The following is a 16,031-nucleotide window of genomic DNA, read 5'->3' on the forward strand; positions in this document are numbered from 1 at the left end:
TGGGTTTGTTAATTAGTACGATTTGCATATTCCCAAAGGCCTCAGTGCCCACCCGCAGCCCCCCCACAGCTCCCAGGGAAGTTCATTGGGGGTTACCCCCCCCCGGCTACCCACCTGGATCCCAGCTGGTCTCTCTCTTCACCCCACTTCCAGATTTGCCCTGCACGCCCCACTCTGCCATTGGTGCCACTCCCCACCCTGTGTGGGCATCACCCCATCCCCTCCCCTGCCTCACTTTCTGTGTCTGCCCCCCCTCATTCTTCCCCCTAGCCCCCCCATACGACAGACACAGGCCGGACCCCGCTGCAGTTCACACACAAAAGGTTTTAATCACCTCCTGAAAAGGGGGGGCCGTGCCCCAAAAGGGGATGGTGGGGGTGGAGAGGGATCGGGGAGGAATGAGGAAATGGGGGGGGCAGGGGGGCAAAGGGCACAGGTTTTTAATGTAAAAACTTGTGTTCCACACTCAAACAGCGTTTTCCTTTTTAAAAAAGTCATGACGGGCGAGGGGAAGTATGGGAAAGCAAGGGATGATGGGAAATGGGGGGACATGGGCTACAGCAGGGGGGTTGGACGGGGACTGGAGCACAGCTGTGCTGGAATGGGGGGGATGAGGGATGATGGGGGATGGGGAACCAGTGTGGGGCTAGGGTGCATAGAGAGGAATAGGGTACAGTTGTAGGGGTTGGAGGGGGACTGGAGGACAGATGTGGGGGGAAGGGAGCCTGGGGTACCGCTGAGGGGGCTGGAATGGATGGTGGGGGAAACTGAGGGGGTTGGGCGGATGGAAGGGGGATGGGTATCATTGAGGGGGGCTGGGACAGAAGGGAAAGGGGTACAGCTGAGGCGGGATGAAGGGGGAAGGGCAGAGGGTCCAGGGGGTTTGCTCGCCGGAGTGGGGGACAGTCTGGAGTACCAGGGAAAGGGGCTAAATGGGGCAATGACTTTTTCGATACTGAATACACTGAACACAGAAAATGATCTAGACCAGCCAGATACAATAAATAGGCCCCTCCCCCCCCAGTCTGCGTCGGGGAGCGGGCACCTGTGGCCCCCTTCCCAGAAACACGTGGGGGAGCAGGAGGAGAGGGAAAGGGGTTCGTTTTGGAACTAAACTCTGCTCCATCCCCCGTCCCGGAGAGTTATTAATGCATAAGGATTTACTCAAGGTAAAAGGATCTTTGTAATTTCGTGTCATCTGTGCATGTGTCTTTGCTGAGTTCTGTTCCCGCGCCGCCCGGCGCCGATGGGGGGGTCTCTTGAAACTCATCCCGCGGCCCCTCCCCTCTCTGCTGCCGGGCAGTCCCCTCCTTCTCCCAAATGTTTGCGTTCGGTCCGTCCATTGGGTGATTTTTATTTTATTTTATTTTTTGTGTTGTCCTCGGTCTCTGCTCTTTAAGGCACCGCAGTGGAAGAGAGTCAGCGTTGGGGGAATCGGCGCAACTGGATCCGTCTCCTTCTTGTCCCCAGTATTCCTGTGGAACAGGTTGTGCGGTCCCGCGGACCCGACGGCAACACCGCCCACCCCCACCCCGCCGCCCCGGGGCCCGTCTCAGACGGTGCTCTCCAGCATCCACTCCGTGCTGCTGAAGATCACCCGGCGTTGGCTCAGCGGGCAATCCTCCGCGTTCAACTGGGACGTGGACATGTGCCGTTTTGTCCGTGCCCGGCGCGGGTAGCTGTGGCTCTGAAACAGAGAATAGTCCCCGTCGAAGGAGTGACGGTGGTGGTGAGTCCTCGACAGCTCCCGGGGAAAGATGCCTACGCTGGCCAGCTTGGCACGGTGCTGGCCGCCCGGCCCAGTTTCCCGCAGGAGACCCAAGGAGCCGGTCACGCTGCCCTCGGGCTGGCCCTCCTCCGAGGACAGCAGGGCCACAGTCTGCAGATCCGCACCCGGCTTGGGGTCTCTTTTGTCCGGTTCGGGGGCGGTGGGCATGTCCTTCTTGGGCTCCGCCTCCGCAGGCGCCTCTGCAGGCCCTACCTCCTGGAAGGTCTCATATTTGTCCTCCACGGGTTTGGAGGCCGGGGGCTGCCCGCCGTTGGTCTGGGAATAGACGTTGCTGACCTTGGCTTTCTTGTTCCCGTCGTGGCCACTGTAGACCTTGTAGCGGATCATGAGGATGATGATGAAGACCAGGACGGAGGCCACGATGATGCCGCCGATGATGATGATCATGGTGCCGCCCAGGAACTGGGTGTGCAGGGCGTGGCACTGGGTGGTCTCGCCATCCGTGGTGAACTGGACACAGCCCACCACCCGGGTGGCCGTCAGCGCCGTCACCCCATCGTCGTACACGGCCAGCACGCACAGGTCGTAGTCCCGCCCCGCTGCCAGATCGTTCACCAGGAAGGCCTTGCTGGATGAGGGGATCATCCTATAGGGGTGGGGGCGAGGAGAGGGGAGGTACTGGTTAATTTCTGGGTCAGCCCCGTAGCTGCAGCCCCAGCCCCCTGGTGTCAGCCCCCTGGCACATCCTAGGGATACAATGCTAACCCTATAAACTCTCAGCACCTGGCACCGTGGGGTCCTGACCCATAACTAGGGGTCCCAGGTGTCCCCCTAACAGTGATAAAATGTACAGCACCTCACACAATAGGACCCCTAGTTATGGGCCAGGACCTCATTATGCAAGGCACTGTACATTTTATTGCTATTAGGAGTATTACGGTAGCACCTAGAGCCCAGGTTATGGGGCAGGACCCTCAGTGCCTATTGTAATGTACATTTTATTACTATTAGGTGTATTACGGTAGCACCAAGCCTCCAGCCCCATAACTAGAGTGCCTACGAGCTCCCATAAGCACCTAAGAGCAATATAAAAACCTTGCAGGTTCAGAGACGTGCAGGATTTGTGCCAGCGTCACTGAATTGTTTGTGTCAGAAAAATCCAGCAAAGAAGTAACAATAATTGTGAAGACGTCCTAATTGTCATTATTTTTTTACTTTTCCTTCCCATTTAAAACATAAAATAAAAATCCCTCATATTGGCAAGGAAATGCTCTCTTTGAGCCGCCACCATTTTTTTTGTCTGGTGAAATATTCAAAAAACATTTTCATTTCACTTGATCCAGAATCAATTTTTCCTCCCTCCCACCCCCATTTTTTTTATAAAACTGCCAGCGAACCAAAAAATCAGTTATTTGTACAGCTCTCCTTCTGGTCCATGATGGCCCCTGCCCCTCACCCTAGAGGCAGCTGCATCTCAGCGCCGGGTGAGGGATCCTTGTATAAATAGCCTCCATGTCTCACCCTCAGGGAGCTGCATCTCACTGCAGCACAAAAGATTTTGTATACACTGCCCCTGCGCTCTACCCCAGAGGTGGCTGCACCTCAGCACTAAGTGAACACTCCCTCTATAAACAGTTGTGATGCCCCACCCCAGAGGTGGCTGCATCTCAGGAGCAGGGGGGAACAATTCCTGCACTCACCTACTCACAAAGAGTAATGTGACACACAAGAATGTCACAACATACATGTGCACACAATAATGGCTCTCTCACACACACACAGGGGAGCTAGCACACACACACACACAGAGTCCATAGCTCACAAACACACACACACTGTCTAATGGCACCTTGACACACACTCCTCAATGACACACACATTCTCATGCTGTAATGGTGCGCGCACACACACACACAATAATGTCACAACACATATACCTGCACATAGTAATAGCTCACACACGCACACTGAGCAATGGCTTATAAACACACACCTCCACATGCTCTAATGTCCCTGTTTAAGGACACAGAGGAAGCCATTATCCCTTTGTAATTCCCATCAAGCAGTGCACTTTGCTCTCCTCCCCCGAACACGTCCACACTCTGCTGACTCAGCAGTTGCTAATCTTCCCCTCTCCCCCCAGGCGTGGAGTCACAGGGATCCCACAGCTCAGTGGACTGGAGACCCCGCCACCATCCACTGGAATGCAGCCACCTCTGGGGTGGAGGGCAACAGCCTGCTGGTGCACGAGGAAGGGGGACTCTTGGGACAGAGGTGTTTGGATCTGAAGCAAAGCTGTGCTGGACTTTCAGCACCCCAGAGAGCTGGGGAAATCGAGTCAGTGGTGGTGGGATTTGAACCTGTCACTATGGGAAACCTCGTCATACCGAGCCAAATAATTGGAGTTCAAAGCCCTCTACCCTGCCCCCTCCAGAACCGCTGCTCCTGGCCCGGGCTCGCCCCAGCACTGGGGTGATCCACAGCTCCCTCCACACACACACACCCTGCCACCAGAAATTTCCAGTTGGTTTCATGGCTCTGATGCTTCCTCGGCTTTCCAAGGAATGACCCCCATGGCAGAACTGAGGGAGAGCCCCTGAGGGTGACACGGGGCAGTGCAGACCTGGAGCTAGTGAGCAGCGTCTCTCCGCGTCCAGCCGCCTCACCCCTCACGTTCACTGTGTTCACTCGCCCATCCCACCTCTGCCTGCACTGAGGCCAGCGGGACCCGAGAGGACAGGTTTCAGTTACACCCGGTGCATCGCCGCTTGGTAAGCGGTGCACATAAGCTATTAAGAAAGAGGATAACAACCTACTACTGCCACCAGGCTCTTCTTTACCCCATGCCCATGGTTCCAGCCCTGCTGATGGCCCACGGGTACCATCCACCAGCCCAACCCAGCCCTCACCTGTACACCAGCGAGTCGTCCAGGGAGCTGTTGTACTGAATTTGGTACATGCGGATGCCAGGGATGTGCCGCTCTGAGGGCCAGCGGATCACCACCGACGTGGAGGTCAGCTCGGCCGCCACAATCTTCTTATCCAGATGGTTCTTGGTGTCGTTGGCGCCCGACTTGGCAGAGGTGGTGATGTCGGACGAGCCGGGGTCAGGCTCCTTCATGTGGCCCGTGTTGTTGATCAGCAGGGGCAAGGGCACGATGCAGACCTCCACGGCCGCGGTGACCTCGCCGGCGGCATTGGAGGCGATGCAGGTGAAGACCCCGTTGTCCTTGAGCGTGGTGATGAGCACCTCCAGCGTGCCATTGTCGTAGACCGTGGTGCGCGTGGTGTTGTGGATCAGCTTGCCGTCGGGCGCGATCCAGTGGATGGACGGGTCGGGGTCTCCCACCGCCTTGCACTTGAGGCTGACGCCCTGGCCCTCCATGATGAAGGCTTTGGTGGAGTATTGGCGCGTGATGAGGGGCGGCTCGCAGATGAACTCCTCCTCGGAGATGGACCAGAAGTACCTGTCCATCAGGTGCTCAGGGGAGGCGCAGGTCTCCAGGTCGTCCTCCCGCGTCAGGCGCCGGAGCCAGAGCAGCTCGCAATTGCAGTGCAAGGGGTTGCCGCCGAAGCTGATGGTCAAGGTGGAAGGGTGAGAGCCCTGGACGTTAGCCAGCACCTGAGCCCGGAGGAAGAGGTTGTCCGGGGGCAGCTTCTGCAGCCGGTTGGAGGTCATGTCCAAGCGCACCAGCTTGCGGAGCTGGGAGAAGGTGCCCTCGGCGATGTGTTCGATGAGGTTGTGGTCTAGGGTCAGGGTGTTCAGACTGACCATCTGCCCGATGGCCGCCCAAGGCAGCGTCTCCAGGTTGTTGTAGGACAAATCCAGGTCCTCCACGGTGGCCAGGAACTCGTCGAAGGAGGCCGGCTCGATGCTGCTGAGCTGGTTGTTGCCCAGGATGAGGTGCCGGAGGTTGCCCAGGCCTTTGAAGTGTTCCTTGCGGAGGACGGCCAAGCGGTTGCTGTTCATGTGCAGGGCGCGCAGGGCGCGCAGGTCGGCGAAGGCGTAGGGCATGACCTGGCTGATGGTGTTGCGGGAGAGGGTCAGGTGCACCAGGTTGGTCATGTTGGAGAAGTCCTTGCGCCGGATGATGGTGATGAAGTTGTCCGTCAGCCGCAGCTCCACCGTGCGCCGGTCGATGGAGGGCGGCACGAAGAGCAGCCCCGTCTTGGCGCACAGCATGGTCAGCGTGGGTGAGATGTTCTGGCAGATGCAGCGGCCTGGGCAATGCTGAGCCTTCGCCACCGTGCCCAGCATCAAAAGGGGCAGGAGGAGTTTTTCCATGGTACTGGCCCTCACTTCCTCCCTGCCCGGGCTCTGCAGGCAAGAGGCACAAAAATCAATGGCGGCAAAGCTACCGCGGCAAATCGCTACCTAAAAACTGTCTCCCTTTCCCAGCCAGTCTAGGTATTCAGGCTGCTGTGGTCTGTTCCCTGAGGGACCCAGGTTCTATAGCTCGACCTGTGGCAGTCACCTGGGAGCTGGGAGACCCTCAGCTCAATGCCTGTGACTGACAGACCCCTCTTGGGGCATTGTGTTAAAAAATAGTGATGCCCCCTGGATCTTTTTGTGGCTAACCCCACCCCAGTATCACCAAGGGTGGCAAATCATGAGCCCCTGGAAAAATCATGAGATCTTGCTTAAAAATCATGAGGGTTTAAACTAAACTACATTGACAGCAGATTCTTTTTTTCATTCAGCTCCTGGTTTTCCAGACTTTGCCACTCTTTTCTCTATAACTCCCACCTTACTTATTTTTAAATGAAAGCTTGAATCCTTGCAGGTTCTCACGGTTCCAAGACATAGCAACTGAAGGGAAAAAAACCCGGTCATTGCGAGGCTTGGGATAAAAGCGTGAGAGTTGGCAACACGGTCAAAATCCCCAGATCACTTCCTCATGCTCGATTTGCTTGGAATTTTTCAAGCCCCAAAACCCCAACCTCATTCCCCCCACCCCCCTCCTGAAAGTTTTTTGTATTTTGTTTTGTTTCATTGGTCAATTGTTTGTCGTTTTGCTGAGAAAATATAATTTAAAAAAAAAAAAATTGGCACGGTTTGTCATGTTCCAAAATGAGATGTTAAGAAAGCAAATAAAGAAACTTTTTTTGGAGGGGGGAAATCCCAGAATTAGACTCCAAAAAAATCTTTTTTGGAAAATCTTCAAACATGGAAAGAAATGAAACATTTTCAATTTAAAAAAAAACCCCAAAATGAGAACGATTTTTTCAACATCTCCCTCTCCCATCTCTATTTTTCATAGATTTTTAAAGTCAGAAAAGCCCACTGTGATTGTGTTGTCTGACTGGCCCTAACACCCTGTCCTGGGGAATTAATCATTCTACACAAATTCCATTTCTAATCCTGGCCCGTGGTTGGGCTGTACATTTCAGGCTCTGTGTGCCCTTCAATTCACCAATGACAATGAGTGCCGTTGGCACAGCCATTTCCTGATCTTTGTGTGCAAATGGGGCCCCCCGATCTCAGTCAGCAGCTGTGCGGCGCCTGGCACAAAGGGGACCCTTCTGATCTTTGTCGAGTCCTCTGCGCACCACCGTTAGCTACTGAATAATAGAATTACCTTGAGACCAGTCAACAATTAGATGTGAAGATGCCGTTAAAAAAAAATCTCTACCTCCTTCGGGAAATCCTCAAACAGGAATAACTGGGAAATTTTCAGAGCCTCAAATACAAGGTTCCTTTGGGCCTACACACTGTGGCGTCATGGCTGCTCTGCCTCAGTTTCCCCACCAAGCTCTTCAGTCATAGCTGTGACTTGATGCCTCCCAGTCCTGCCAAGACACTTCAGAAAGTTCCCCCACTTCTGGGGCAATGGACTGGGATGAAGTGGGAATCTTCTGTCATACTCACACTCAGTAACTCCTGGCTGTCTGCAGGGTCCCAGTCCCCTGGGGAATATCTAAAATCTCCCAGAACCACCCCCACCAAACTAAGGGGAGCCCCACTGCAAACCATAGGCCCTCAAATGCTTGACCAAGGAGATTGCCACCAGTATCTCCATTTTGCACATGGAGAAACCGAGGCACAAAAAGAGTGGGGAGGCAGGATTAGAACTCAGGTGTCTTGTATACCAGCCCGGGGCCTTTCCCGCTGGACCAAGCAGCTGCTCTGAAATAAGGTTACACTTGAGAGAAATTGTGACCCAGTACGGAAGAGCTCAGGACACCTGGATTCCAGTCTGGCCTCTCTCACTGCTCTGCCTCAGTTTCCCCTCCCAGCCTTTAGCTGTGGAGACTGTGAGTTCTTTGGGGCGGGGCTTGTCTCTCACTTAGAGTCTGCGCAGTGCCCGGCCCGACCCCCGGGGTCTCTAGGTGCCACCCTCAATAATAATCCAACACAGGGAGCCGGGAAGTTTCACCCTCAACCACGCACTGGCCACCCCGCTCCAGACTGCTGCCGTTTGAGCTCTGGGGGAGCGAATTCCTAGCCCCCGCTGGCTGTACCACTGACTTGTGTCAGAGGCAGTTCGGGGGAGGAAATAGAAAGCAGCAGACACGCTGCAATGGAGGGAGGGGGCTGGAATTTTTACCGGTAAGTGTCCTCACAAAGGAGAAAGCGAAGCTCAGCTTGCCTTCACCTTGGAAGCTATTAACCCCACTGAGGAGCTGCCGTTGTAAGAGGGGTCACATACACAGGGCGGGAGCTCTGGCCCTCCTAACTGGCGAGCACCTCCCAGTCTGCAGTGTATTTATCCTCACAGCGGCTACGATCCCCATTGTGCAGATGGGGAAACTGAGGCGCAGAGCGGCTGCTCAAGGAGGCACATTGGGGGAGGAGGGGCAGAGACTGTAGTGCGCCAATCATGGCACCATCCTGCCACTCACATGCAGCTGCCATGCCCAGATCCAGAAAAGCTCTTAAACACATGCCGGGTGTTGAGCAGTGCCATTAAAACCAGAACGCAACACAGGGAGCCTGGCTGCCAGTCGCTTTGGCTCTAACCACTAGACCACACTCCTCTCCCAGAGTCAGGGAGAGAACCCAGGAGTCCTGGCTCCCAGCCCCGCAGCTCTAACCCCTATACCCCATTTCCCTCCCAGAGAGAGAACCCATGAGTCCTGGCTCCCAGCCCTGCTGCTCTAACCCCTATACCCCACTCCCCTCCCAATCTGAACCCCAGAACACACACCCCTGTGTGCAGACAAACACAGCCCCTGCTGTTGCCAGGCAGATGTGGATCGAAGTCAGCGGCCAGCTCTGAGCCTTTCTCTCTCTTGCTCTCCCCGAGGAGATGAGAATCAATTACACCGGGCGAGAGAGAAATGGAGAGGAAGAGAGAGAAAAATGAAGGGGGGTGAAATCACTGCACCGCTAAGCACAGCTGTTCAGCCGCAGCCCCTCCGCACAGCTGGGAGCCAGAGACACCACCCCCCCGCTACCCCAAGTCCCCCCTCCCAGCTCCTTATCATGGGGGGAGACCGGAGTTATAAAGGGCATTGCCGGGGCTTTAATTAATTACAGGTTGGGCTGCTTTGGAGCAGCCTCTGCTGGCCAAGCTGCAGCCACACCCTGCCTCAGTTTCCCCTCACCCAGGTTTTCTGTCTTTGCCCAGCCTCAGCTCTCCAGCTGGGTCACTCTCGGCATGCAATCCCCTCCCGGGGTAACAAACCAGATAAACAAACAGCCGTTTGTCCACCCTGCTCAGATTCCTCTTCACCCACCTCCTGGGCTTAGCTCCCACCCGCTGCGGGGCTCCTGTACAGTCTGGCTGCTCGGGGCAGAGCGCTGACTCCCCGGAGTGCCCCCAGACCAGGGTCACTTACTCCCCATGGTTCCTCCCCCGCCCCCATGGCATTCTCTGCCCTTTGATGAGGCCCAGGCATTTCTCAGGCTGGCACCGGACCCCAGTTAGTCCGGGCTCTTAGACTGGCAGGCAGCTAATTATAGCACAGGCAGGACTGCCCCATTGCCGGCGGGGGTGTGTGTGAAAGAGAGCATTAGTGGGGCTTTTATTGTGGCGCAGGGGAATAGAACCCTGCTGGCTACTATTGTGATGGGGAGATTCCCCATACAGCGATGGCAGGACTTGTATTCTGGCGGGGAGGTCAGAGTGGCAGACAAGAGCCGTCCATGCCTTCTGCTGGCATAACCCCTTCCTGGGCCCAGCAGTGCTGAGGGACAGCCCCATTATTGGGGTCCATCCAGCTGTTCTCAGGTGCTATATTTAGGAATAGAACCCAGGCGTCCTGACTCCCAGCCCCCCGCTCTAGCCACTAGACCTAACTCCCCCCACAGAAGTGGGACCAGAACCGAGATCTCCTGACTCCCAGCCCCACTGCTCTATCCAGCTTCCCCACCCTTCCACAGCTAGAGTGGGGTCCGTGGTTCTTTCCTGGAGGGTTCCCCCCCCCGAGCTGGTACACAGCTGTCTGCAGCCCTGAGTGCTGGAGTTAGGCCCTTATGAAAAATTAATTGGGCTAATGAGCTGGAAGTGGGAGCTAGCGGCTCCTCGCAGCGGCTCTGGCACTCGTCTGTAGGCACAATACTGCAATTGCACTAAACACCAGCTAGCAGAGCAATGAGGCAGAGGAGGGAGCGGACGCTGTCCCCGGAGGGATGGAAATGGATGGTGTGGCTGTGTGTCATAGCACCTGTACTGCAGACATCACAGTGGGGGGCAGGAGGAATGCTCCGGGATGGCACACAAGGCTCCTCCCGGAGGAGTTGCTTTAGAATTGAATGAAGCTAAACCGAATTAAGGCCCCTTTAGTTCTGAATCCGAACGTCCACATGGGGGTGCAATTCCATTTAACTAATCCACTTGAAAAGTTCATTTGGATTAACTCCTCCTACAGACAAGCAGAGGAACGTCGCAGTCTGCTGTGAACACAGGATTAGGGTCCCCTTTGACTCCGGGCTGCCAGCCTTGGAAGAGCCGCCCGTGCTGCCCGGTACAGAGCTAGATAGGCAGCCACTGTCCGGCTGTCTGAGGGCCTCTGACGCAGGCTACCCCCCCCCCCCCCCCCCGTGTCGTCTCTGTGCCATCATTTCATGCCCTGTCGGTGTCTCCCTCAGCAGCCCCATTTGAGGGACCGTCGGGCCGCTTATTGTGGCACCGATCAGTTGGGGGGCTAAGAGGGAAAGGATCCTCCTAACAAACCTGTCCCCGTCCTCTGCCCCAAGACACAACCCTGCGTCCTGCTGACCTTGGGCTGCCTTGTCTTTGGGGCAGGGCCTGTTCTTGTGTTGTGTCCGTACAGCACCTAACGCCCTGGTCTAGGAGTAGAGGGTGCCTGGGTACTACCATAATACAACTAATAGCAATAAAAATGTACAGAACCCGGCCCCAAGAGGATTTGGTTCACCACTGGAGTGCCTGGTTGCGACTGTAATACACCTAATAGCAATAAAAACGTACAGCACCTGGCACAATGGGGGCCAGAAGCAAATTCCAATAATCAGTAAGGACAGTGTTTTAAGGTATTTGCAGGATGCCCAGCACCACGGCTGGCACCCCGGGGACTGAACGAGGGTTCTCCAGCGCTAGACGCACGCGTGGCTGTGGCTTTAGCTAACGCCGCCAAGGCAGGGCTGTACCCACCCCGGTTCTCTGCAGACAGGACACAGAGGCGGATCTTGTCATGCACCCACTTGCCAGCGGGTCACCCCAGTGACTAACCCGGTGCGGATGCGCCTTGTTTCTCAGAGCGGCGCCTGGGAGGCTCCCCAGGCCGTCGTGCCCTGCACGGGTTCATCAGGACGTGCCCAACACGGCGCTAACCCGCCCTCTCGGCACGGTGCCGGTTGTAACGGGGTCTGCGCTCGCTCGGCGCGTCTCTGCGCTGCTCTTCGCACCCAACGCGCCTTCCGCTGAGAGAGCCTGTGCCAGGCATGCACAGAGCCTGCTCTGCCCGCGCCAGGCCCTGCAGCGCCCTCACAAGCACAGCCCGGCTGTCTTGGGGTCGCCCTGTGCAATCCAGGTCCATCTCAGGCCACGCTCGCACCCCAAATCTGGACGAGCCCCCTTCCCCTATCTGCCCCCCACCCATGTTAGCCCCTGGTGGCAATTACCTCTCCTCAGGAATTCATCGCGTCTCCCGCCGGGTGAGTGGGCCTCCGCCGCCACTGCCTGAGGGAGACAGAGAGTGAGAGAGATGTGTCAGCAGCCATCCTGCCTGCCCCCTCACTGCCCCTCCCCCAAGTCTGGGGGGGAGGAGGCATAGAGAGGTGGGGAATGGCCCGCCCCGTGGCAGGTGGCTCACAGAAGAACAATGGTCCTTGGATCGTGAGATCATTGGGGCAGGGACTGGCCAAGTGTTCTGGGTTTGTACAGCACCTAGCGCCTGGGGTCTTGGGGCACGACTAGGGCATCTTGGCGCTACAGTAATACACCATAAACATGTACAGCACATGACACGATGGGGGCCTGGTCCCCAGCTGGGGCTCCTAGGTGCTATCCTGATCTCCAGCCATTTCATCTTGGGGCTCCTGCTGGGCCCCTGCAGACCCCGCCACTTTTGGTACCTGGGCAATCTCATTCTGCCCAGGGGCAGCTCCAGAGACCAACCATGTTTTCCCCGTGCCTGCTCTCCTGCAGGAGGAATCACACCCACCCCTCAGCTGTGTGTTTGTACAGTGCCCTGAACAACGGGCCCCGATTCCCGATGCTGGTCCCTCGGTTCTACCGTGACACAGACAACAAGCAACAGCACGAATAAACCCCAGCTTACATCCCCTCTGCCCATTGGCCGACCCTCAATTGCCCCTTCCCCGCCTGCTGTTCTGCAGTGGGTGTTGTGCATCTGCTCTCGGCCTGGTCCAGCTGGGGATAACAGCCTACTGCCACAGGCGGCTGGAGGCTGGCACTTCAAGCACTGGAAGGCTCAGGTCTAATTGACGGCAGCAACTCATGACAGCAGCTGTGTCACTTCCACCCTTCCAATGCTTGTAGACATTGTCTGTCCTTGAATCCCTTCTATGCGCCCACTTGGGGATCCATCTGCCCTCCTGCACAGCCACCCAGCCTCGGTATCTCTCCATCTTTCTGTCCATCCATCCATCCCTCTCCAACCATCCACAATAGTTATCCATTGCTCTACCTACCCATCCATCCACCAGTCCAGCTCTTTATCCCTCTACCCTTCTCCCCATTCATCCTTCCACAGTGCCTCCCAAATGCTATCCAATCCCTTATGTACGCCTCTATCCAATTTCTCCTTTGCTCTTTATAGCTAGCATTCCTGCAGCACCTAGGAACGCTAGAATCAGAATATCTAGCTACCTCTCTATCCATCTATCCATCATCAGAAATTCTGTAGCAGTAGCAGCTTCAAGGAAATTAATCAAAGCAGCGTTGCAGTGAACTCACTACCCTAGTCAGTAATACAATGCGTGCTGCGAGCCCAGCGTTATTTAGTTCAGTTCAACACCCCAGTGGTTTGACAGCACCCAAACTGTTCGGTTTTGCACACTCCAGACAAAGCCGAAGTGCAGTGCAAGGGTTTCAGGGAGTGGGGGGCTCTCAGCAAACGGGGAATGGAATTGGGACAGGCACATTAGTTGGATGTTCTCACTAAAAGGCTCAGCAGTGAAATGGTTCATAAGGTTCTAGCAGACATCACTAGGTTTCAGAGTTAACACCCATTGACCGCTTCAAGGCCTGAGAAAGGAGACTCAGTGGGGCTTCCACTGCCAGTTTTAACCCTCTTGAGTGATTCCCTGATTGACATAAACATGTACCACACCTAGCACCATGGGGGTGTGGGGAATTGACACTGCTGGGAATCTGGGATTTGCCCCCCTCATGCTTTGACCTCTGGTGGGCATCTTAGACCCTCTTCCCCAGACCTTCCTCCCCTCAACCTGCCCCTCGCACACTCATCTACCCCCCCCCCTCCCGCCAATCCCTCCTGTGTTCATCTGGAAGCATCTCACACCTATCTTGTACCCGTGCAAACAAGGGCATGAGGGGCCAGGTGATGGGGGAGGGGACCCTTCAGCTCACATGAGGCAAGAGACACAGCAAGGAAGGGTGGCTGGACAGACAGATGGGCTTTTCCCGCCAGGTTTTGCTGCTCCGGGACTCTGGGGTGAGAGGGCATCCAAAGGCCTCTCGACTTTTGCTCGGGCCATGTCACAAGCTCTCCCTGGGAGACGCCCAACCCAGTACAGCCCAGCATGGCCCAGTCCAGTACAGCTCCAGTACTGCGCATTTGGTCCAGTACAGCACAGCAGAACACAACCCCAGCCAGCCTAGCCCTGCCCTGCATTTCCCGGCCCAACCCAGCCTAGGTCCCAGACCTCCTGTCCCCACAGGAGCTGCGCTGCTGCAAGGGGAGAGCTTGCCTGTGACTGGAGTGAAGAAGGGTAGGGGTGAGGTGCTATGGCTGAACTCGCCATAGGGAGCCACAAGCAGCTTCCCCCTGCTGCTGGCTCCCACGGGGGCTGGAGATCCACCCTGCAGAGCTCGCCTGGCTCAGAGCTCGGGTGGGAGCCCTCAGAGGATGACAAAAACAGGGGTGGGGGACCTCAGCAGGGGACGCGTTTCCCTTGGAGTCAGGGCTGACCCCAATGCCCCAGTGCAGCACTAGGGGGCACCATGCTGCAGGGAGCAGGGGGGCCAGCAGGGGGCGCTCTCCCTTCACACTCAGGGCTGGCACCACCGTGAGGCTAGAAGGGCTGCCCTGCCCTGCCCTCTAGGCCCTGCTGACATCCAAAGCTCCAGCCCAGCTCTAGGGGTTGCCGTGCTGCAGGGAATGACTCCAGTGGGGCTAACCCAGTCCACTCCAGTTGGGGATCTGGCCCCTAAAGGCTCCGTGACCTGGACTAAGGAATCGGGGTGTTCGACTCACCCCCTCATTCACACCGCTGCAAAGATTTCCCCAGCAAGGGGCGTCTAATGAGCACGGGGACCCGCCGACCCCCCTCGGACCAGGGGATCTTTATTTCAAGGGTGTGGGGGGGGAAACCGGCCTGCAAAGGCAAGGAGCTCCCACCTCACCTGTTCCAGCCTGAGGCAAAGGCAGAAAAGACATAGGAGAACAGCGGGCAGGAGGAAGGTTGAGCAAGGTGGGTCTGGGATCCAGGAGTTCTGGGCTCTATCCCCAGCCCTGGGAGAGGAGTAGGGGCTAGAGGTTACAGCTGGGGCTGGGAGCCAGGACTCCTGGGTTCTGTTCCCATCTCTGGTGGAGTGGGAGGGAAGCGGGGCTAGTGGTTAGAGTGGGAGGGGAAGGGAGATATTTTGTGGGAGCTATTCCCAGCTCTCCCACTCTGTGCAAACTCAAGCAAGTCACAGAGCCCAGCATCAGTTTCAACATGGATTGCTTCTCCCCTTTCCCCCCCATCCCCGGGAAGCCTGGACATTCCTGGGGCAAGGGGCCGGCAGCTATTTAACAGGCTATTTAAACAGGCAAACTCATCTCCCCACCCCCATTCCAAAACAGGGCACGAAAAACAACCCCATGCCCTGTTGACAAGGTACTTGGGGGGGGACTCGGGTGGACAAAATGTGGTAACAGCGCCCCCTAGCGCCATTGGGGGGCCACACTGACTGGGAAAGGAGAGCGCCCCCTACTGAGCCGCCTGCATCTCTGGCAGAAGAGCCCTGTTCTTCTGCAGCGTGGCCAGCCGGGGGACAGACTTACTGGCCATGGCATTGTGGCTATGTCAGCTTGTGGCTCTGCAGCCACCTTCACGAGGCTCCATGGGACAATTTGCAGGGCTCCCACCGAGCGTCTCGGAGCCGAGACCAGACTCTAGCCCTGACCCCACTGACTTCAGGGGTGACTCCAGATCGATCGTGGCGAAGCTACGACCAGACCCTGGCCCTACCATGTTGGCAAAGGGCCCTGGAAAGCAGGGCACTCTGGAAACAAATTAACACATAATAGCAGCAGCAGTCAGGCCTGGCGACCCAAAGGCCCCCTAATGGGAGTGACAAGAAATATTATAGTTGCCAGGCCCCCGGCATCCTGAAAGACAGAACCCACTGCCTCCCGCCCCAGCTCGCCAGGGCCCTGCCTCGTGGTTGACAGGAAGCTGGCTGTAACGTGGGAGACCTTTGAGCCCATTGCCTCTCAGGTGCTTGCTGTCTTGGGATGGATGCCGGGGAGAATTCCTGGCTCCACTTGAACCCTGGGCCAGGAAATATAAATGCACCGGGCCCCAAACCAAAGGAAACCGGACACAAATGGAATTGAGTGGGTTTCCAATTGCAGTCCCGCTGGGGGCCACTAGAGGGTGACATACGCACCCCATGTCAGAGCAGCTCTGATCCCCTCTGGGGGAGGGCAGAGGGGTTGCTATCGATCTGTCCCCAGCAGAGGAGTCCCAGGGACAGTCCTG

General features: G+C 56.6%; 1 protein-coding gene across 1 annotated transcript in view; it reads right to left on the reverse strand.

The window, feature by feature from the left end:
* Window positions 1-304: 304 nt before the first annotated feature.
* LRFN1 (leucine rich repeat and fibronectin type III domain containing 1) overlaps window positions 305-16,031 on the reverse strand; it is a 43,352-nt gene continuing 27,625 nt past the window's right edge. Inside the window, exons 2-4 of the mRNA XM_067557303.1 lie at window positions 11,760-11,817; window positions 4,639-6,047; window positions 305-2,375 (exon numbers count right to left, since the gene is read on the reverse strand). Coding sequence (XP_067413404.1) covers window positions 1,553-2,375; window positions 4,639-6,014 — 2,199 coding nt within the window. The 5' untranslated portion in view covers window positions 6,015-6,047; window positions 11,760-11,817 and the 3' untranslated portion in view covers window positions 305-1,552. The remainder of the gene's footprint in view (window positions 2,376-4,638; window positions 6,048-11,759; window positions 11,818-16,031) is intronic.

Source organism: Emydura macquarii, unplaced genomic scaffold, assembly GCF_026122565.2.
Source record: "Emydura macquarii macquarii isolate MOO-44397 ecotype Brisbane River unplaced genomic scaffold, CSIRO-AGI_Emac_v2 contig_1790, whole genome shotgun sequence".
Lineage (NCBI taxonomy): Eukaryota > Metazoa > Chordata > Testudines > Chelidae > Emydura > Emydura macquarii.